Below are 21,386 nucleotides of genomic sequence, written 5' to 3'. Positions count from 1 at the left end.
ATGCTGGTACTCCCCGTCCCCATCAGAATGCCAGTTCAAGTACCAGTTGCTCTGTTTCCTACCCAGCTTCCTGCTAATGTACATGGGGAGATAGTGGAAAATGGGTTAAATGCTTGGGCCCCTGCCACCCACATGGGAGACCCAGATAGAGTTCCTGACTCCCAGCTTCAGCCTGGACCATCCCTGTTTGTTGTGACTGTTGTGACCATTTGGAGAGTGAACCAGTGGATGGAAGATATTTCACCTCCTGTGTGTGCGTTTTGCACTGCAATTAAATAAGTGAATCTTTAAAAGTTACAGCCATGGGTCAGTGGTGTTTAGGGAAATAGGGGATTGGGATAGTGGCCAAAAGTAATTACAAGGTACAAAAAAGATAAGGTTGGATTTCCCGCCTAGTTTACATGCAGTCCCAGAACTAAATTTGGGGACTAGGAGAAAAGTAAGTGCACTAAGTACTTCCAGAGAAATTTGGGGAGAGACTGATTTCCCACATACATAGAGGGGTTCAGTCTAGCTTTCCACATAGGTGGGAGAGGATCAGGTTAACCTTGAGCAAGCTGGAAAACTCTGAGATTCCAAAGTAAGAAATTGTCTTTAACCTAAGTGATAATAGGAGTGAGAAAAAACTCCACGGTTGGCCAGAAGGATTGATGATAACGCTAACAACTGAATTTAAAGTATTGTGCCCCTTGGAGCTGGCACTAGGATAGCAGGTAAAGTTGCTGCTGTGATGAATGCCTGTTCAAGTCCCATTGTCTCCACTCCTTGCTAGTAGCCTGGGAAAAGCAGCAGAAGATGGACCAAGTGCTTGGGCCCCTGTACCCACATGGGAGACCCATTAGAAGCTACTGGCTCCTGGCTCCTGGCTCCTGGCTTCAGCCTGGCCAAGCACTGGCTGTTGAGGTCATCTGGGGAGCGAACCAATGAATGGAAAATTTTCTCTCCCCTCCCCTGTCTGTAACTGATCTTCAAATAAATAACTTTATTTCAAATTCATATATCTTCTTGATGGAGTGTCTGTTCAAATCTTTTACTTACTTTTTGTATCAAGTTGTTTGTCATCTTACTGAGTTGGAATTATTTCAATATTGTCAATGTAAGTCTTTTATCATATATGTTTTGCAAATATTTTTCTCCCTATTTACATACTTCATTTCCTTAATGATTTCTATTGATGTCTAAATTGTTTTTTTGTGTGTGTCCTTTGCCTTACCTTTTTCACTAAGGTTTTCTCTTGAAAATCTGAAGACCTAACATTTAGGTCTGTATTCTATTTGGAGATATTTTGTATGTATGATATAAGGCAAGGGCCCAAGGTTGGTTGGTTGTTCATGTGGATATCCAATTATTCCAGCACCATTTGTTGGAAAGAATTTTACCCATTGAATTTCCTTAGCACCTATTTTTAAAAATCACTGTCACCACAGGCATTTGGCCTGGCAGTTAACCGGTTAGGACACCCACATCCCACATCAGTAGCTGGGTTCAATCCCCAGCTGCAGCTCCTGATTCCAGTGTACTGTTAATTCCTGAGAAGCAGTGGTGATGGCTTGAGTAAGTGGGTTCCTGCCACCCACATGGGAGAATTGAATTTTGTTTCCTGCTCCTAGCTTTCACCTCCAGCTGTTGTATTTGGAGGTGAACCAGTTGACGATCGCTCTCAGTCAACTGCCTACATATGTGTGGTTATATTTTCAGGACTTTCTTCTGTTTCATTGATCTACCTGTCTGTGATAATATCACACTGACTTAGTGTTACTTTGTAGGAAATCTTGAACTCATGTAGTCTTCAGCCCTGTTTTCTTTTTAAAATTGTGTTTATTTACATTTTATGTGAAAGCAGAGACAGACAATTGGAGAGAGATTTCATCAGCTGATTCATTCCCCAAATACCTGCAACAGCCAGAGCTGGGCCAGACCAAAGCCAGGATCCTACAACTCAATCCAGGTCTCCCACCTGGGTGGAGGGAACCCAGGTATTTGAGTCATCACTTGCTGCCTGCCAGGGTGTGCATTAGCAGGAACCTGGATCATAAGCGGAGTAGCTGGGAGTCAAACTAGGCATTCTGATAGAGGTTGCAGATCACGTAGCAACTTAAACACCCTTCCACATGCTCATGCCTCTTCTTTTTCAAGATTGTTTTAGCTATGCAAGTATACGTACACATTTTAGAATCAACCTGTTGATTTCTTTAAAATTTTCGTACATATATGGGGCCAGCGCTGTGGCGCAGCGGGTTAACTCCCTGGCCTGAAGCACCAGCATCCCATATGGGGCTGGTTCAAGTCCTGGCTGCTCCACTTCCCATCCAGCTCTCTGCTACGGCCTGGGAAAGCAGTAAAAGATGGCCCAAGACCTTGGGCCCCTGAACCCACGTGGGAGACCAAGAAGAAGCTCCTGGCTCCTGGCTTTGGAACTGTGCCATTGCAGCCAATTGGGGAGTGAACTGTCAGATGGAAGACCTGTCTCACTCTCTCTGCCTCTCCTCTCTCTCTAACTCTTTCAAATAAATTAATTAAATTTTTTTTCACACATTTAGACCTTTTTTTCTTAGCTATTTTTTTAGAAAACTTTAATAAATATAAATTTTGAAAGTACAACTTTGGATTATAGCGGTTTTTTTCCCCCATAACCTCCCTCCCACACAAACCATCCCATCTCCTACTCTCTCACCCCATTCTTCATTAAGATTCAGTTTTAATTATATACAGAAAATCAACTTAGTATATACTAAGTAAAGATTTCAACGGTTTGCACCTACACAGACACACAGTATAAAGTACTGTTTGAAGACTGTTTTTACCGTTGATTCTCATAGTACAACACATTAAGGACAGAGATCCTACATGGGGAGCAAGTGCACAGTGACTCCTGTTGTTGATTTAACAATTGACACCCTTATTTATGACATCAGTAATGCAGCTATGTTTTGAAATTTCCAATGTACAGATCTCATTTTTTTGTTGTTGTTGTTAAGCTTGTCCTAAGTGGTGGCCAGCATTGTGGCATACTGGGTTAAGCTAATGGCCTGGGAAAGCAGCAGAAGACAGCCCAAGTGCTTGGGCACCTGCACCCATGTGGGAGACCCAGAAGAAGCTCCTGGCTCCTGACTGGACTGGTCCAGCCCTGGCCTCTACAGCCATTTGGAGAGTGAACCAGTGGATGGAAGATTTCTCTCTCTCTCTCTCTTCCCCCCCCCCCCAACCCTATAAATCTGCCTTTCTGATAAACAAACTAAATCTTACAAAGCCACAAACCAGCAAATGTAAGACTGATCAATCTCTCTGCCTTTAAAATAAATGAAAACAGGGCCGGCGCCATGGCTCAATAGGCTAATCCTCCGCCTAGCGGCGCCGGCACACCGGGTTCTAGTCCCGGTCGGGGCGCGGATCCTGTCCCGGTTGCCCCTTTTCCAGGCCAGCACTCTGCTATGGCCCGGGTGTGCAGTGGAGGATGGCCCAAGTACTTGGGCCCTGCACCCCATGGGAGACCAGGAGAAGCACCTGGCTCCTGCCTTCGGATCAGCGCGGTGCGCCAGCTGCAGCGCACCGGCCGCGGCGGCCATTGGAGGGTGAACCAATGGCAAAGGAAGACCTTTCTCTCTGTCTCTCTCACTGTCCACTCTGCCTGTAAAAAAAAAAAATAAATAAAAAGTATATTCTTAAAAAGTTTAAAGTATTTCATTTTTTATGCAATTGTAAGAGACTGTGTTCTAATTTCAATTTACAATTCTTGGTAACTAGTGTAGCAAATGATTTTAAATTGACCTTGTATTCTGCACATTTGGTAAACTCAGTACCTAGCACTAGTGGCTTTTTTTCGCAAATTCCACAGAGGTAGTTTTCTAAGAATAAAGCAGTAATAAACAGGTAGTCATCTAAGAATAAAGTCTTTGGGGCCAGTGTTGTGGTACAGCAGGTTACTGCCACCTGTGACACCAGCGTCTCACTTAGAATCGAGCCTCGTACTAATGCACCTGGGAAGGCAACAGAAGATGCTTGGGCTTCTGCCACCCGTTTGGAGACCCAAGTGGAGTACAAGGGACCTGGCTTTAACCTGGTCCAGCACTGGCTGTCACAGCCATCTGGGACATGAACCAGCAGATAGAAGATCTCTCTCACTCTCCCTTTTTCTAACCTGCCTTTCAAATAAATACATTTTTTAACAAGTGGTTTGTGTCTTCCTTTTCTATCTGCCTTTTATGTCGTACCTTTCCGTTTTACACTAGCCTGGACCTGCAGTACTAACTGAACAGAAGTAATGAAGCAGACTTCCTCTCCTTGATCACAGTCTGAGGAGGAAAGTATTTATCTTTCACCAGGAAGTCAGCAGCTGGCTCTAAGTGGTTCGCAGATACTCTATCAGATTGAAGAAGCTCCTTCCTATTGCTGTTTTGCCAAGAGGTTTGATTATGTGTGTATGTGTTGTAAAACTCTGAATCAAGGGACTGGCACTGTGGCACAGTGGGTGAAAGCCTCGGCCTGCAGTACCGGCATCCCATATGAGCGCTGGTTCAAGTCCCGGCTGCTCCACTTCCCATCCAGCTCCTTGCTGATGTGCCTGGGAGAGCAGCCGAGAATGGCCCAAGTGCTTGGGCCCCTGCACCCCTGTGGGAGACCTGGATTGGCTCAGCTCCAGCTGTTTCAGTTATTTGGGGAGTGAACCAGTGGGTGGGAGATCTCTCTGTGTGTCTCTGCCTCTCTCTCTGTTTTTCAAATAAGTAAAATAAATCTTTAAAAAATTCCTTAATCAAGGCTGAATTTTGCCCAGTGGTTTTCCAGCCTGTATCAAGATGACTGTGTGTGTGTATGTGTGTGTGTGAAGTTTCATTCTTTTATTTGAAAGGCAGTTACAGAGGGAGAGAGAGCGCTTCCATTTGCTGATTCATTCCCCAAATGGCCTCAACAGTCTTGGGCTGGGCCAGACGGAAGCCAGGAATCAGGAACTTCATCTGGGTTTCCCACATGGTTGGGAGATGCCCAAGCAATTGGGCCATCTTCTGCTGTTTTCCCAGAGGCATTAGCAGGGAGCTGATCAGAAGTTGAGCAGCTGGAACTCGAACCTGCATGCATATGGGATGCCAGTGGGCGTCAGGCGGCAGCTTAAGCTGCTGCACCACAATGCTGCCCTGATACAATTTTTAAAAGTCTGTTATTAATAGAAATAACTGTATTGCTTGGTTTTCAAATGTTAAACCAACTTTGCATTACTGAAAGAAATCCAGTTCATTCAAGGTGTATTATTGTATGTGTGTGTGAGAGAGAAAGAGAGAGCGCGCTCTCATCCACTGGTTCACTTCCCAGTGACTGGAGCTGGGCTGAGGCCAGAACCAGCTGTTGGGAATACAATACATGTCTCCCACAAGCGTGGCAGGAACCCAATTAGTTGAATCACCACTGCTGCTTCCATGTTTCTGCATGGGCAGGAAGCTGGGGTCAGGAGCTGGAGCCAGGTGTTGAACACAAACACTCTAAGGTTGGACATGGCTATCTTAATTGCTAGTCTAAATACCTGTACCCTATTATTTTTTCATACACTGCTGATACCAGATTTGCTAATTTTAAAAGGATTTTTGTGTCTAAGTTCATGAGGGATATTAATATATAGTTTTCTTGTAATATCTTTGTTATAGTATCAAAGTAATATTAACCTCTTTTAAAAAGTGGGAAATGGGCCTCTCATTTCCTGGAGTTTACTTCAGGGCTTAGTCCTGGTGTTGGACAGTCTGGGTTTATCTACAATTTTTTGTATGTTATCTCCTTTTTCCCCTTATTTATTTATTTTAAAGAAAGAGCCACAGAGAGGCAGAAGCAGAGAGAGAAAGAGAGAGGTCTTTCATCTGCTGGTTCATTCCCCAAATGGCCACAACGGCCAGAGCTGTGCCCATCTGAAGGCAGGAGCCTGGAGCTTCCCTGGATCTCCCACGCAGCTGCAGGGACCCAAGGACACGGGCCATAGCAGAGAGCCGGATCAGAAGTGGAGCAGCTGGGACTCGAACCAGCACCCACATGGGATGCCAGCACCACAGGCGGCGGCTTCAACCACCATGCCACAGGGCCAGCCCCTATCTAAATTTATAATGACATTAAAATTTAAAGACAGTGCTAAGAGAATGAAAAGCCACAGTTGGGGAGAAAATATCTGAAAAAGACCTATCCAACAAAGGAGTGTTCTTCAAACTATACAAAGAGCTCTTAAAGTCAACAATGAGAAAAACCCAACTACACTGAAAACAGCCTAAGACCTAAGGCCTTAACAAACCTCATCAAAGAAGATGTATATAGGGGAGCATCTGGAAAATCATATCATATGCCTTAGGGAAATACAAATTAAAACATAAAGGTAACGCCACTTACCTTTGATTTTTTTTTTTTTTCACTTTATTTGAAAGAGAAGGAGAATGGATCTTCCTTCTTCTGGTTCATTCGCCTAAGTGCTTACAACTGCAGGGCTGGGCCAGGGCAAAGCCAGGAGCTCGATGGTAAGGACCTAAGCATTTGGGTCATCATCTGCTGCCTCCCAGAGTGTGCATTAGCAGGGAGCTGGATTGGAAATGCAGTGTCTGGGCTGGAACCAGGCACTGGGATAGGGGATGCAGGCTCCTGAGCTGTGTTTTAACCATTGTGCCAAATGTCCATCCCTAAATATTTCCTTTGGTCTGCAAACTCCCCGGAGGTAGCCGTGGCACAGCACACCTGTCAGTAAGCCATTACTGTGACATAAAAATACATGGTTGGTTGCTGAGATGTGGGTGAACAAAGCGTCTGTGGCTTTCCACAACACCTCAGCACCAAGTTCCAAAAGCAAAAGGAGCACAGGTTTTGCAGCCAGGACACTGCCACTTAGCTAGCTGTGTGGCCTTGGCCAAGTCACTTAACCTCTCTGAGGCCTCATTTTTTAACAGTAAAACTAAAATGACTTGCCTACTTTGCAGGGTCAGGCAGGTAAAAGGTAGTGTAGTTGTGTAGTAAATGATGCTCTTCCTCTTTTCAGGTAGGGAACTGAGGCTGTGGGAGCTGACAGGCCTAACATTTTCTTATTTTACAATTTTTAAAAAAGGTTTCATTTATTTACTTGAGAGGCAGTGTTACAGAGAGGGAGAGACTTCCATCACTGGTTCATTCTCCAAATGGCCACAATGCCTGGAGGTTGGCAGATACAAAGCCAGGAGCTTCTTCTAGGTCTCCCATGCAGATGCAGAGGCCCAAGCACTTGGGTCATCTTCCACTGCTTTCCCAGGCCATAACCAGAACTGGATCAGAAGTGGAGCAGCTGGGACTAGAACGCGTGCCCATATGGGATCCCAGCACCACAGGCAGATGCTTCACCTACTAAGCCACAGCACTGGCCCCTACTTTTTTTTTTTTTTTAATATTTATTTATTTGAAAGAATTACAGAGAGAGGGCAAAACCATCTGCTGGTGCAATCCCCAAATGGTTGCAGTAGCCAGCGCTGGGCCAGGCAGAAGCCAGGAGCCAGAAGCCTCATCCTGGTCTCCCTGGTGGGTAGCAGGGGCCCAACGGGCTTGGGCCACCTTCCACTGCTTTCCTAGGTGCATTAGCAGGGAGCTGGATTGGAAGTGGAGCAGCTGGGATTCAAACTGGCGTCTGATGGCCAGCGCTGCGGCTCAATAGGCTAATCCTCCACCTAGCGGCGCCGGCACACCGGGTTCTAGCCCTGGTCGGGGGGCCGGATTCTTTCCCGGTTGCCCCTCTTCCAGGCCAGCTCTCTGCTGTGGCCCGGGAGTGCAGTGGAGGATGGCCCAAGTGCTTGGGCCCTGCACCTGCATGGGAGACCAGGAGAAGCACCTGGCTCCTGCCATCGCATCAGCGCGGTGCGCCGGCCGCAGTGCGCCGGCAGTGGCAGCCATTGGAGGGTGAACCAACGGCAAAAGGAAGACCTTTCTCTCTGTCTCTCTCACTATCCACTCTGCCTGTTAAAAAAAAACAAAACAAAAAAACAAAAACAAAAAAAAAAAAACTGGCCCCCGTGTGGGACGTTGCATATTATTATTATTAATAATATTAATATATTAATATTATATATTATTTAGATTTATTTATTTATTTGAAAGAATTAGCGAGAGGGAGAGACCGAGGCTAACACTTTCTAAACCACTGCTCTGGTAGGTGTGCCCACGTCCACCAGCGGCTCGGGGGAGGAGCACAGCCACTGGCCAGAACCTGCTCCTAGGGCGCTGCTCCCCTCCCCTACAGGCCATTTCGCGAGTTTCCGGGCAAGGCTGGCTCTCTTCTGGCCCAAGGTCCGCCGCGGGTTCTGAACGAAGCCACGCAGGAGAAGCGAGGCTCAGGGCGCCCGGAAACCGCGGGGACCCAGCCAGCAGGGGGCTGGACTTTCAGACCCCGCGGGGGCCAAGTCCAAGAGCGCGGCCGCGGCCCGGATCGTACGGCCAATCAGCGCGGGCCGAGCCGCAGCGAAGCCCCGCCCCGGCCGCCCTCCGCCGCGCCCACGGCCTGGCCTCTGCGGGTGGTGCGGACGCTATGGTGCGCGGCAGGATAATCCGGCTCTCGGTCCGCGATGTGCGCTTCCCCACGTCGCTCGGGGGTCACGGCTCGGACGCCATGGTAAGCGCTGGCCGCCGCCCGGGGACCCTTCCGCGTGAGGGGACCCTTCCGCGTGAGGGGACCTGTGGGTCCTGCCAGTTTCCCAGCCTTGCGCTCATTTCTTGTGTAAAATGGGTGGACACTTCCTGTGCCCCAAAGGAATACAAGTATGGAGAAACTCTCCACCCTCCCGGAGCTTTTCTTTTTCTCTCGCGCTCCCTCTTTGCGACGGAGAACTTGGCGGGGTTCCCAAGAGTCCGTCACAGCTGGCTGTGTGACTTGGACCTCTCAGCAAATCAAGTGTTCCAGGTGGGCTGTTTGTAGTAACGCGTGTGAGAGGGCGCTCTCGTGAAATGATGGCACCTGCAGCCATGGTCAGGCCTGATCACAGTCAACAGCCCAATGCCAGTCTTTTAAAAAGTTGTGTTTACTTAGAGAGAGAGAGAAACCGATCCAGAGAGCTTCAGATACTTGCAACAGCTGAAGCTGGGCCAGGCCCGAGCCAGGAGCCAGGAACTCAATCTGGATCTCCCACGTGAGTGGCAGGAACCCAGGTTCTTGAGCCGTCACCTGACGTCTTCACTACTGAGCCAACTGCCTGCCCCCAGATGTCAGTCTTCAGAGATGCGGTCGAGTAAGGGCACCCTTTGACTCCTACCTGAATGTGAAGGGCTTTTTGTTCCTCTCTGAGTGTGAGCGGGCCCTCCACCCTCCCGTCTTCTAATGCAGTGGTTTCCAGATACGTGAATTCTGTGCAGGATCCAGATGGGGCCTGTTCCACTGAAAATGGCCGCACTAGAAAAAGAGCAGCGGTATGTAGGGAATGTGTGACTCTGCGCCCGGAAGTGAGGAACACCAGCATTGGGAGAATGATTACGTATCAAGAGGACATGGAATGGGGTTGGGCAAGGGCAGCCTGGGACTCCAGTTCATATCCGAGGTCGTGCGGATGGCACACTGGTGTTCAGTCATTCTAGGTGTTCTTTCAAACCTGAAATGTTTTCTAAAACTAAGCCTTTTCATGAAAACATGCAAAATAAAGTTACTAAATGCAAATCATGTGCTCTATTCTGAGATTTGCTTTTTAAAATTAATTCTTGTGTCTTTCTATATTATGGTAAATGGCTTGTCGCAAAAACTAGTTGGTGGTCCTTTGTGGTCCTCCAAATCCATGTTTGACATTTTACTGGCTTGTAAAGTCCAAAGAGCTGATGTAGAGCAACTGCCTTTGCCTATCTGGGGCCTGACACCTGGGAGTCAGCCACGCAGCCTCTCCTGGGCTTACTCATTTGTAAAATGGGCACGATCCTCTCCATTTCATGTGTGTAAATGAGATGCTTGTAGAGAACCCGAGACAGAGAAGGGCCTCGCTAGGAGCTGGCTGTGATTCCTGTTTACATAAGAGGAAACCGAAGCAGAAGGGACTCTGACCTAGACTTGACTTTGCATTTATTTGTGAAGTGTAGGATAGCCTGGTGCACTGTAGGTTAATTTCAGGAGCAATTATCTGGCATCTGGATTACCTGCTCATAAATACTGAAGGGTTTACCTTCCGGAGACAGGGCATTCGTGCTGCTGGGTCTCAGACGTCTTCTTGGAATGTGCTACTTTGCAGTTCTGCAGGGTGAGTGCAGCCTGTGCCCCAGGAAGGAGCTACTTTGGCCACTTTACAGCAGAGGGAGCCCTGCTGGTCACAAGCAGCGTGTCTTCCTGAAGGAGCCCTCGGCATCTGTTAAAGCCAAGCTTTCCACTGGGACTTCTCATCCACCAGGGTAGAAATGTGGCGGGCTCAGACCTGCTGTGCTGTGCAGGCCTCTCCGGGGACCGGGAGCTCACAGCCAAGCCACCAGTGCCCTTGGTCTCCTCCCAGCAGTGCTTTTCCTCTTCCTTCCTCGGCGGCTGTGAGGTCTCCGGAGCAGCCGGGCCAGACCTTGTTCTCTCTCCTCCGGCCCCCAGTCCTGTACCCTCAGCTGTTAGAAGACCTTGTCCGCTGCATCTCTGAGAAGGATTCAGACAAATGCAGCCTTGGCCACGTCTCCCCACATCAGTCAGCACCCAGCCCTCCTGTCCTTGCCTTTGTTCTCTAGGCTGTGTCCCAACCCATTCCTTTCTTCACTTCCGGGGTCCCTTTCCCTGTCCTCCTTCTCCAGCATTTCCATCTATAGTCTCTTCTTTTCCATTGGTTCCTTCTATGCCCCACAGGGACAGGAAGGAGTCTTTACTTGACCCCGATACCTTTGGTTTCTGCCGCTCCTTGCCAGACTCGAAATTCCTGGCCCAAACCCCACCTTAAACTGAAATGGGCCCTAGATTTCCTTCCTTCCCTTGGAATGGCACTGGTTATTTCAGCTTCCGATGTCCTTGAGCCTTGCCCTTCCCCCGGTCTGCTGCCTGGTCATACTCCCAGATCTGTCTCCCCACCATCCTCCTGCCTTCCTGGCTGCTCCTTCTTCTACCCTGACTGCTTCTTCCCTCTCTGGGGCTTCCACATCTCACTGTGCACTCTCACCAAGACCATGCTCTCAGGCCCAAGACCTCCAGAGCTCAAGTCCAGCGGCCATCTGGTGCTTCCTGTTAGGTTTTTCACCTTCATATAGACAGAGTCTACCTAAATCGGGACGGAGCATCTCCCACCCTTGGCCCCTCTCGTCCATGAGGTGTCTGCACTCGCCCGTCGTGGGGACTCAGATGTATCCAGTCACCTTGGGCTCATCTCAACCTTTGGACCTTCATCTAAGGCTTCAGTGAAAGTTTCCTTTTCCATTGCTTCTTCTTGTAACCCAGAATTTGCTGTTGGGGTGGACCTTAGAGTCTCCTTATTGACCTCTTCTTTCAACTCTCCTTCCGGACCCAATGGCAAGGACAAGCCAAGATGGTCCCCAACCCTTGAATACACACCAGTCTTTGCCTTATCTGTCCCTTTGCTGCCCTCACTGCTGTGGTTATCCACCTACCATAGTTCCCAGTCCTTTTGGTCCCTTCCCCTCTCAGCTCACCCTCAGCTGGCCAGCTCAGATACAGCTCTGCCATCCACCTGCTCCAGCCCCCAGTGCTCTCAGCCAAGTGTGCTTGCTGTCTGTTTTCATAGAGTGTGTCTCTCCCGGGAACTCAACGTCTTCTGTCTTATGTTATTAGAATGCTGGTAACCACATCTTCCCAACTACAATTTCCTTGAGGGCAGCTACATCCATAGTCCCCTTAGCAACTTGAATGGTGACATGCAGCTAGCACTCAGCAAGGCATCACCCCAAATTCCTCCACTATGCTTTGACCCCAGACCCAGGCCCCCATCTATCATATATAACCCCCCTTCCCATCAAGAAATTTAAATTCTGCCTCCCTACTTACAGTATGACCTTGGACAAGTTACTAGGCTTCTTCAAAACTCAGCTTCCTCATCTCTAAGTTAGAGATGCTAACACCTTCTTTATAATGTTGCTGTGAGGGTTACATTAAATAATGTCACACTCTTAGAATGATGTACCTGGGACAAAAAATACTATGTAATAAATTCTCTGTGATAGTCTTATGTAAAACTCTTCAACAGTTGTGTTCTACATTCCTTATTAATGCCTTCATATCTTCTGGCTGGCTTTGGGAGTCTCCATATCTGCCCCCATACCATCTCTCTGGTTTTATCTTCATTCACTTCCAAGCCAGCACCCCTATGAGCCCATTGCTTCGCTGCCACACTAAGGCCTCTGATTTAGGTATTGCTGTCTCTGTTCTGGATGTTTTCAGCTTCCCCTTTGCCCATGGCAGTGGTCTTGCCTCTAAGGAATTCCCCCAAATTCTACTTACCTTTCACTCTTCTTTGTGCCTTGAATTTCTATGCTACTTAAAATTGACCACACTTCAGCATATAGCCTGGTGCTCTCTCAGCTTGTTCTCACCTGGTTCTATGTCTTGCCCTTTTCTCCCACTGTGTGATAAATTTATAGAGATAGACTTCAAAAAATAAACAACCAACCAACTTCTGGAGCTGGCATGATACAGCAGGTTAAGCTGCCTCTTATGACACTGGCATCCGATATCAGAGTGCCAGTTTGAGTCCTGGCTGCTCCGCTTCTGATCCAGCTCCCTGCTGATGTACCTGGGAAGGCAGTGGATGATAGCTCAAGTACTTGGGTCTCTGCCACCCATGTGGGAGACCTGGATGGAGTTCTAGGCTACTGGCTTCAGCCTGCACTATTTGCAGCCACCTGCAGAGCGAACCAGCAGAAAGAACATCTCTCCTCCTCTCTCTGTATTGCTCTGCATTTCAAATAAATAAATAATTTTTCTAAAAAACTTCTGCATCCCTTGTATTGAGTAGTGTTGAGCTTCATTACAATTGATCAATAAATACAGTCTTTCTTTGCTATCCATGGGGATTTATTCCAAGACCTCCTGAGGATACCAGAATCCCTAGATGATCAAGTCTCTTATATAAAGTTTGCATGTAATCTATGCATATCCTCTTATGTAAATTATCTCTAGGTTACTTACCATACCTATGAGAGTATAAATGCTGTCTAAATAGTTGATATACGATACTATTTAGGGAACAATGATTTTTTAAAGATTTTTTTATTTATTTATTTGAAAATTAGAGTTACACACACACAGAGAGAGAGAGAGAGAGAGAGGTCTTCCATCCCCTGGCTCACTCCCGAATTGGCTGCAATGGCCCTAGCTGTGCTGATCTGAAGCCAGGAGCCAGGGGCTTCCTCTGGGTCTCCCATGCAGGTGCAGGGGCCTGAGGACTTGGGCCATCTTCTACTGCTTTCCCAGGCCATAGCAGATAGCTGGACGGGAAGTGGAGCAGCCGAGAATCAAACTGGCACCCATATAGGATGCCGACACTGTAGGAGCTGGCTTTACCTACTACGCCACAGCGCCAGCCCTGGGAACAATGATTCTTAAAAAAATTTTTTTTATTTATATAAAGGGAACATATTTCATGTAGGGAACAATGATTCTAAGGCTGTACATTCAGTACAGATGCAGTTTTTTCCCCACTATTTCTGATCTGTGTTTGAATCTGGATGCAGAGCCTCAGCTAGGGAGGGCCAGCTGTACTTGAACTTGATATCAGAATACTGTTTGAGAGTGAGAAGCTAAGGTGACATAAAACAAAACAAGAAGTGATTTGATTTGTTTTGAAGGCTTACTTTATCTCACCCCCAGAAATCTCTGAACTGGTGCCGCTGTGCTCTCGGCTCTGCTATAAGCAGCTGCAGTGAAGATCAATCCAGGTGAGGCAAAACAAGTCACAGCTGCTGGTGAGTGTAACAAAGAGCCGGCAGAGAGCTGTGAGCAAAAACTCTTGGATTTAACACTGAGCTGAACTATGGCCTCAGAATCAGTCCTTAAGGCATTCGGATCTGGCTGAAAAGCCTGTGAGAGCATTATTGTGGCAAAAAAATGGCCTGTATAAAAGATCTCTGTGAGTGAGATCCCAGTGGAAAGATGGGACCATTGAAGCAGGAGGTACCTTTCTCTGAAGAGAGGAGAGAACTTCCACTTTGCTATGGCCCTGTCTAAATAATGATGGAGTTTGTGGACTCAAAAGGCTTCTATAACCTTGGCAGCTCATGACAAGAGCCTCGAGTGATTACTGACATCATAAATAAGAGTGTCAATTGTTAAATCAACAGCAGGAGTCACTGTGCACTTGCTCCCCATGTAGGACCTCTGTCCTCAATGAGTTGTACTATGAGAATTAATGGTAAAACTTGTCTTCAAACAGTACTTTGTGTGTCTGTGTGAGTTCAAACTGTTGAAATCTTTACTTAGTATAGAATTGATTTTCTGTATAGAAAGATAATTAAAAATGAATCTTAATGAAGATGGGGTGGGAGGCGGTTAGGAGGTGGAATGGGAGTAAGGGTGGGAGGGCGGGTATTAGGTGAAGAATTGCTATATTCCAAAAGCTGTACCTATGAAATTTATATTTATTAAATAAAAGCTTTCCTTTAAAAAAAACTGAGCTGAATATCACAGGAGAAGTAATTGCCAACTGGTGTAAAAATTGTGTACATCGAGGGGTGGGTTTTTGGTGCAGCGATTTAGGCACGCTTGGGATGCCCGTATCAGATTGCCTGAGTATGATTCCTAGCTGGCTTCTGAATCCAACCTCCTGCTAATGTGCACTCTGGGAGGCAACAGATGATGGCTCAAGTAGTTGGGTCCCTGCCACCCACTTGGGAGACATGGATAGAGTTCCAGACTCCTGGCTGCAGCCTGAACCTGCCCTGGTTGTTGTAGGCATTTTAGAGAGTGAACCAGCAAGTGGAAAATCTCTCTCTCTCTCTTTATCTTTCTCTCTGTCAGCTTTTTAAATAGATGAAAAATGAATTAAAACAATTTTCAGTTTAATGCATGTGTACATTGTTGTTAAAATACTTTGAATCCGCCGGCGCCGTGGCTCACTAGGCTAATCCTCCACCTTGCGGCGCCGGCACACCGGGTTCTAGTCCCGGTTGGGGCGCCGGATTCTGTCCCGGTTGCCCCTCTTCCAGGCCAGCTCTCTGCTGTGGCCAGGGAGTGCAGTGGAGGATGGCCCAGGTGCTTGGGCCCTGCACCCCATGGGAGACCAGGAAAAGCACCTGGATCCTGGCTCCTGCCATCGGATCAGTGCGGTGCGCCGGCTGCAGCGGCGGCCATTGGAGGGTGATCCAACGGCAAAGGAAGACCTTTCTCTCTCTGTCTCTCTCTCACTGTCCACTCTGCCTGTCAAAAAAAAAAAAAAAAAAAAAAAAAACTTTGAATCCTTCAAGAAGTCATCCCATGCAGAGCTGCCACATTTTCTTTGGGCAAAGTCCATGGTCAGTCAGATCATTGCTCTCCCTGCTTGTCCCCTGTTGGGTTTTCTGTTCTCCTGGGACGTCGTTCTCGGGTGACTTTTCCGTGTGCTCACGTTTGGCTGAGTGGGGGTGACCTTTCCCGCAGCACACAGACCCTGACTACTCAGCTGCCTACGTCGTCATAGAGACCGACGCAGGAGATGGACTCGCAGGATGTGGAATTACCTTCACGCTGGGGAAAGGCACTGAAGTTGGTGAGTGAAGGATTTTTTGTAAGGTTCCAGAATGCTTAATTTTCACTTGGATTCTAGTTTTGGCCTCTGTTTTGTCTGTATTTACTCTGCTCTAAGAGAGTAAAAATAATGTGTGAATGTGTGTTATATATGTTGCTGGGAGAAATTAAAGTGACAGAGTTTGGCCTTTCTCCTTGTAGTCATCTACAGAGTGCTGGAACATCCGGGACTCTCAGTCCATTTCTCTGTGGTCAGTGATAGCTACAAAATGCTATTCACCTGCTTTTAACTCCTGACCACAGTACAGCTTTAGGGATATTAAGTATGCAGGTAACCAAGGGCAACCGGAGGGAGCAGATGTGAGCTCCCAGATGAAGGCTAATTGTGATGTGCATCATGAGTCTACTGGATTCTTAAAATATTTCACACCAAGTTGGTCTCAAGTTCACTCATTTTCATGGTAGAAAAGGCCCTGTCTAATTTCAAAGATCTCATCCAGGGAGAGCAGATTCTTTAGGATGTATGCGGAACCATGTATAAATTATTCTCCCCTCCCACCATGTTCTTAAACAGAAGACCCTGATCATAACATAACCTTTGTTAATGCTGGCCTTAGAGCTCAGTGGTGACACTGAACCCCCTTAACTTTTAGAAACAAGGACACTGAGGCCGAGAGAGGAACTCAGTGAGTCCCACCCACAGCGATTTCTCTCCAGAATATTTAAAGGCAGCTTGTTCTAACTATATGATATGTACAGAATTCAAGAAATACAAACAGGTGACCTTTGCCAGATCAATTCTGATGGATTCCTAGGGACTGAAGCCAAATTACCATAGGTTAAAGGGTAAGAACCCAGGGAGGGGGGAAAGAGACCGTAACTTTGGTGGTGATGTGACCTCTCCACGGGTATCTGCCCTGTCTTATTCTAGTTGTAGAATAAAAGTCTTGCTCTGCTGAAGTGTTTGTGTATGTGAGAGAGAGACAGAGACAGACAGACAGACAAGGGGACTTTTCTTGATCATGCAGTGGTACTCTCATGGTGGCTGCTGTGCCAACTCTTCCCATTCCTGGATTCAGTCATCCAACAAGTCTGTCCTTCGATATCTTCAATGTACTCCTCTGGAATGCTGCTCTGCGTCAAGTACTCTGCCAAGCACTGGAGAGAGATTCTAAAGGAGAGTGGGAAAAAGTTCCACATACAAGGAGCACACAAACGTGTCAGGGAGATGGACGTGAAAGAAAAGATCATAGTGTGATGTAAGAATTATTTTTTTAAAAATTTTAAATTTTATTTATTTGAGAGGCAGAGAGAGAGAGAGAGAGAGTGAGAGAGAGAGAGACAACGCCCTTCCCCTGGTTCACTCCCCAAATGTCTACAGTGGCCCCTGGCTGAGGCCAAAGCCAAGATCAAAAAACTCAATCCAGGGGCTGGAGTTCTGGTGTAGTGGGTAAAGCCACGGCCCTCGATACAAGCATCCTGTATGGGTACTGGATTGATTCTTGGCAGCTCCACTTCCCATCTAGCTCTTGGGCCCCTGCACCTCTATGGGAGACATGGAGGAAGCTCCTGGCTCCTGGCTTCAGCCCTGCCCAGCCCTGGCTGTTGCAGCCATTTGGGAGTGAACCAGTGGATGGAAGATCTTTCTCTCTCTCTCTCTCTCTCTGAAAAAAAAAAAAAAAGAAAAGTTAAAAAAAAAGTAGCTTCATCTAATAGACGTACAATGACCTGTGAATGTTTAGAATGTTTAAAAAATTAATAGAAAAAGAAAATAAACTCAATCCAGTTGTCCCGTGTGTGTGGCAGTAATCCAATTGCTTGAGCAATTACCTCTGCCTTCCAGGTTCTGCATTAGCAGGAAACTGCAGTGAGGAGCTGGAATTGGGTGTCAAAGTCAGCTATGCCAATGTGGGGCATAGGCAATTTTTTTAAAAAGATTGTATTTATTTGTTTGAGAGGTAGAGTTACAGATAGAAAAGGAGAGACAGACAGAAACAACTTCCATCCTCTGGTTCACGCCACAGTAGCCCATCTGAAGCCAGGAGCCCGGAGCTTCTTCCTGGTCTCCCACGTGGGTGCAGGGGCCCAGGCACTTGGGCCATCTTCTACAGCTTTCCCAGGTCATAGCAGAGAGCTGGATCAGAAGAGGAACAGCTGCAACTTGAACCAATGCCCATATGAGATGTCAGTCCTGCAGGCATAGGCTTAGCCCACTACGCCACAGTGCCAGCCCCTCTTTTTTTAAATGTTCATTTATGTATTTGAAAGGTAGAGGTATAGAGAGAGAGGGAAAGACACACACACACACACACACACACACACAGAATCAATTTTCTATTACTGTGGTTCACTCTCCAAATGTCTGAAATGACCAGAGCGAGGTCAGGATGAAGCCAGAAACCTGGAATTCCATCCGAGTCTCCCACGTAGGTATGTAAGAAGGGAAATGGATGAAGTGGAGCAGCTGGTACTCAAAATGGTGCCCTTTCGGGATGCTAGCATCACAGATGGTGGCTTGACCCACCTCACCCACTGCATAATGCTGGCTCCACGAGTGTGGGCATCCTAACTAGCATCTGAACCACCAAGCCAAATGCCCACCCCAAGAACTACTGTTTCAAAAAGTGTAGAGAGCTGGCGCTGGGGTGTGGTGGGTAAAGCTGCCACCTGCGGTGCCCCATTTGAGTCCTGGATGCTCCACTTCCAATCCAGCTCCCTGCTGTTGTGCCTGGGAAAGCAACGGAAGATGGCCCAAGTGTTTGGACCCCTGCTTCCTTGCAAATAAATAAATAAATCTTAGAAAAAATAAAATAACAAAAAGTATACACAGCCCCCTATATTTGCAGGTTCAATAATCATGTATTCAACCAAATTGAATATATTGGAGGAAAAAATTCCAGAAAGCTCCAAAAAGCAAAACTGAGTACTGTACTGAATCCATGGGAATGAAGTGATGCACAGGCATTGTATTACGTATCACAAGTTATCTAAAGATGATCCAAAATATACTGGATGTACGTAGGTTACAGGCACATACTACCCCATTTCACATAAGGGACTTGAGCGTCTGCCAATTTTGGTATCTGTGGGGGGACCTCGGGATACGGAAGAACTAGGTAAGTCTTCCAGGAAGGCAGACGCTACTTCCCTCTGTGCAGGAGGTTCAGAGACAGCTTCAGAGCAGAGGTGATACTTTGAGGTGAATCTCGAAGACTAGGTAGCAGTTTTCCAGATAAATAGAAACTAGACAGTGATCAGTATCCCCTGCTTCATTAAGTCAAGGACTTCCTGTTTAAAAGTTTTCCTCAAGGCAGTGACCGCTGACCAAGACAGAGCTTTGTGAGCTATGCTCCAGCCTCTTCTTTGACTTTAGTTGTCTCTGGATGTAAGTCGAGCACTTCCTGAAGCCGCTGTCTTTCTCTATGCTGCACACCATACAGCACAGTCCCCGAGACGCTGCATAAAACTCAGAGAGCTCGGCCGGTGCGGTGGCTCTAAAGGCTAATCCTCCGCCTAGCGGCGCCGGCACACCAGGTTCTAGTCCCGGTCGGGACTGCCCCTCTTCCAGGCCAGCTCTCTGCTGTGGCCAGGGAGTGCAGTGGAGGATGGCCCAAGTGCGTGGGCCCTGCACCCCATGGGAGACCAGGAGAAGCACCTGGCTCCTGGCTCCTGCCATCGGATCAGCGCGGTGTGCCAGCCATAGCGCGCCCGCCGTGGCGGCATTGGAGGGTGAACCAACGGCAAAGGAAGACCTTTCTCTCTCTCTCTCTCTCTCTCTCACTGTCCACTCTGCCTGTCCAAAAAAAAAAAAAAAAAAAAAAAACCTCAGAGATCTCACAACATGGGCTATGGGACAGGCCCCTAGAACCTCTGTCCGTGATCAGACAACACTGAACTTGCTGACGTGGGTGCACAGTAGAGGGACCCTCCCTGGGCACTAAGACAGGTAAGAGGTTCTCCCATGATGCCAAGTTCAGTGGTTAGGACCTTCCCTGACAACCCTCCCACCCCCCAAATCCTCCATTATCAGCCCCACCAGCTGTCCTGCCAGATGGCTCAGACACAGGTAAATCAACTTCCATCTCTTTATGACTTTAATGCGTGTCTCTTTCGTGCTAATGTTGTTGGCTTCCGCCTTTTTCAGACCACAGCGTGACAGAATTCACTTTCACTTTAATCCTCCTGCTATTGCAGGTGACTCAGTCTCACCAAAAATGTGTTACACAGTACTCACGCTAAAGATGGAAAGTTCCATTAGCTCCTCGTGGTTCTCCCACAGCCTTGACCCGCTCACTTACCCAGCAGTTCTTTTATGATCCAGATAGAAAGGGAGAGAGAGAGGTTTCTTTACTGTAGTGAAGAGGATACTCGTGTGTGAGGGCAGGAGGGAGGTTTTTTTTTTAGTGTACAGAATAAACCAGTGTAATTTTATGTTGGAAGTTTCTTTTCAACTCTTGTCCCTGTTGCATTTCACTGTTATGCATTTTCTCCTGCTTCCTTTATGTTTTTTTAAAAGGGCTATTTTTGATTAGTTTTGGTCTGCAGTGAAACTGAGCAGGAGTTACAGAGATTTTCCATGTATTCCTGGCCCCGCACATGCACAACACAGCCCTGTTATCGGCGTCCTCCAGCAGAGTGGTGCATTTGTTAAAATCGATGAACCCTCAGGATACATCATTACAGGTTAAGTTTCCCTTACCCGAAATATCTGGGATCCACAGTGTTTGAGATTTGCATTTTGGAATATTTGCATAGCCATCTCTGGTTGAGCATCCCTAGTCTGAAAATCTAGTATCATAGATGCTCCAAATTCTAAAATTTTTGAGCACTGTTGGTACTCATCATTATAGGTCGAGTATCCCTTATCCATAGTTTTAATAAGATTATTTATTTTTTTGTTTGAAAGGTAGACTTATAGAAAGAGAGGGAAACACAGAGACAGAGAGACCTTCCATCTGCTGGTTCACTCCCCAAATGGCCACAACTGCCGAGGCTGGGCTAGGGCAAAGTCAGGAGGCTGGAACTCCATCTGGGTCTCCAGTTGGGTCTCTCACATTGGGTGGCAGGAGCCCAAGCACTTGAGCCACCTTCTGCTACTTTCCCAGGGACATTTGCAGGAGCTGGATCTGAAGCTGAGCAGCCAGGACTAGAACCAGCGCCCATGTAGGATGCTGACATTGTGGACAGCGGCTTACCTTGCTGCACCACAGTGCCAACCCTGTGGGGAGCAGGGTCCGTCTCACGCAACATGGCGGGGCGCCCGGGAGACAAATAAGTACTGAGACTGTGGACTGAAACTAACTCTATGCATCTGATCTCCCACCATATGGCGCTGAGAGGGAGTAAACAAATCTTACACAGCTGCTTCGTCAATTAGCTGATTCCTGATCCAACCTCTGATTGGAGGAGAACAGCGTGCTCAGCACGTGGAGAGAGAATGCCGGCAGAGCGTGGATTGGTGGGAGAGGACTATAAAAGGGGAAGAGAGACAACATGCGGGGCCCCCTGAGAGAGTCTGAGAGCTTGTTGGTGCCGCTCCTCCGTGAAAGCGGGGGGAGCAGCGGGGGTGCTGCTCCTCTGCGGAGGCAGGGGAGTGGCAGCAAATCCGGGAAGGACCGGGGAAAGAAAACAGCATCCGGTGTCGTTCTTCCGTGAGTGGGGGAGCGACACAACCCCATATCTCTTATCCTTTTTTTTTTTTAGCTTTTATTTATTTTATTTTATTTTATTTTATTTTTTTGAGAGAGTGTTACAGTCAGAGGGAGAGACAGAGAGAAAGGTCTTCTATCTGCTGGTTCAC

General features: G+C 47.4%; 1 protein-coding gene across 8 annotated transcripts in view; it reads left to right on the top strand.

Annotated features, from left to right (window-relative positions):
* Window positions 1–8,465: 8,465 nt before the first annotated feature.
* ENOSF1 (enolase superfamily member 1) overlaps window positions 8,466–21,386 on the top strand; it is a 37,825-nt gene continuing 24,904 nt past the window's right edge. For 6 of the 8 annotated variants that reach the window (XR_016214126.1, XR_016214125.1, XR_016214124.1 and 3 more), the window contains exons 1-2: window positions 8,466–8,587; window positions 15,500–15,608. Coding sequence is in view for 4 of the 8 variants with exons in the window: in XM_089305281.1 (XP_089161407.1) it covers window positions 8,504–8,587; window positions 15,500–15,608 (193 nt within the window). In the remaining 4 variants the exon portion in view is untranslated. The remainder of the gene's footprint in view (window positions 8,588–15,499; window positions 15,609–21,386) is intronic. The other 2 variants (XM_070050406.2, XM_017344062.4) reach the window with 1 other exon arrangement.

This window comes from Oryctolagus cuniculus, chromosome 10 (assembly GCF_051225735.1).
Source record: "Oryctolagus cuniculus isolate XC-2025 breed Fujian yellow rabbit chromosome 10, ASM5122573v1, whole genome shotgun sequence".
NCBI classification, from domain to species: Eukaryota; Metazoa; Chordata; class Mammalia; order Lagomorpha; family Leporidae; genus Oryctolagus; species Oryctolagus cuniculus.
Note: the sequence above shows the minus strand (reverse complement) of the source record. Positions and strands in the feature narration are given on the sequence as shown.